A 1,204-nucleotide genomic window follows, 5' to 3' on the forward strand; every position below is an offset into this window, starting at 1 on the left:
CAGCTCCGCTGCCTGGCCCCTGCCTGGGGGCTGTAGCTCTCAGCGCCAGGCTCCAGCTCGCTTTCCCTCCCAGCTCGCTCTTTTCTCTCTCTGCTGTGGAAAGAGGCTTTGGCTGATGTTGTCTCACCCCAGGTAGATGGCAGGTGGTTCTTCCAGGCGCTGGCACCCCCGAGAACCCGCATCAGCGCGAGCCCTGGTGCATTGCTGCCGGCTGGCCGGGGTGGCCGGTGGTTCCTGGCTATGCTGGTCCCTCCGGGGCCAGGAGCACCCGCTGCCCCGTGGTGCATGCTGACGCTGGGTGCTCACTGCATGTCCTGTGCACACCACTGTCCCAGGGCAGCCGCGGGACCGTGATCCTGCTGCCCATCCCGGAGCCCACCTGGCCTTGGCCTGGTGCTGTGCTCCCATGGGATGCGTGACCCGGAGGCGGTTGTGTGGTGGAAATGTGGTGTGGGGTTAGCATCTTCTGCAGGACCTCTGTCCTGTCCAATCTTAGCACACCCATGCTGACCTCTCCTCCTCTCTTCTTTCCTTCTTTCTTCCTTTCTTCTTCCACCAGCTGCTGGTGAGAGTAACATCTACCGGAAACCCCCCATCTATAAGCGACACGGTATGGTCTGTCTGCTGCGCCGGGCTCTGCTCCGCGGGGGAAGCGGGGCAGGGCACCAGTGCAGGGCACCAGTGCAGGGCTTGGTCTGGCCGAGTCGTGGGCAGGGGCAGGGTGGGAGATGGGAGCAGGTGTCAAGGCAAGATGTTGGGATGCTGGGCTTTGATGGGCTGATGCTCCTGCTTCCCCTTCCAGCAGCAGAGTGCAGGGTTCAGTAGGAGAAAAAGGCAGCTTTGGACCACATCCCTTTTGGGAGGGATGGAGGCAAAAGCTGTCAGTGGCACCAGGGCCAGGGATAGCTGGGGAGGGGGAGCGAGGCCATGGAGGGGTGGCAGAGGGGACAAGGGTGGCAATTGCTTGCTGATGCCAGGAGCCAGAGCAGCCTCAGGAAAGGGATGAAGAAGGTAATTTGCAGTTTCATGTAGAGCCCTGGAGAAAAACTACAGCTCATCCTGGATGAGTGCTCCAGGGTGAAACAGGCCTGGGGGCTGTTGTGGGGTGGGGAGGAGGCACAGGGGTGTTTGGTGTCTCTCAGCTTGCACTGTCCCTGCTTGCTTTTGTGCGTAGGGGGATAGCAGCTCTTCCCAAGCAGTAACT

At 61.3% G+C, this 1,204-nt stretch overlaps 1 protein-coding gene across 1 annotated transcript in view; it reads left to right on the forward strand.

Annotated features, from left to right (window-relative positions):
- ABLIM3 (actin binding LIM protein family member 3) overlaps positions 1 to 1,204 on the forward strand; it is a 24,926-nt gene that overhangs the window by 18,728 nt on the left and 4,994 nt on the right. Inside the window, exon 14 of the mRNA XM_010165080.2 lies at positions 560 to 610. Coding sequence (XP_010163382.2) covers positions 560 to 610 — 51 coding nt within the window. The remainder of the gene's footprint in view (positions 1 to 559; positions 611 to 1,204) is intronic.

This window comes from Antrostomus carolinensis, unplaced genomic scaffold (genome assembly GCF_000700745.2).
Source record: "Antrostomus carolinensis isolate BGI_N321 unplaced genomic scaffold, ASM70074v2 scaffold26993, whole genome shotgun sequence".
NCBI lineage: Eukaryota > Metazoa > Chordata > Aves > Caprimulgiformes > Caprimulgidae > Antrostomus > Antrostomus carolinensis.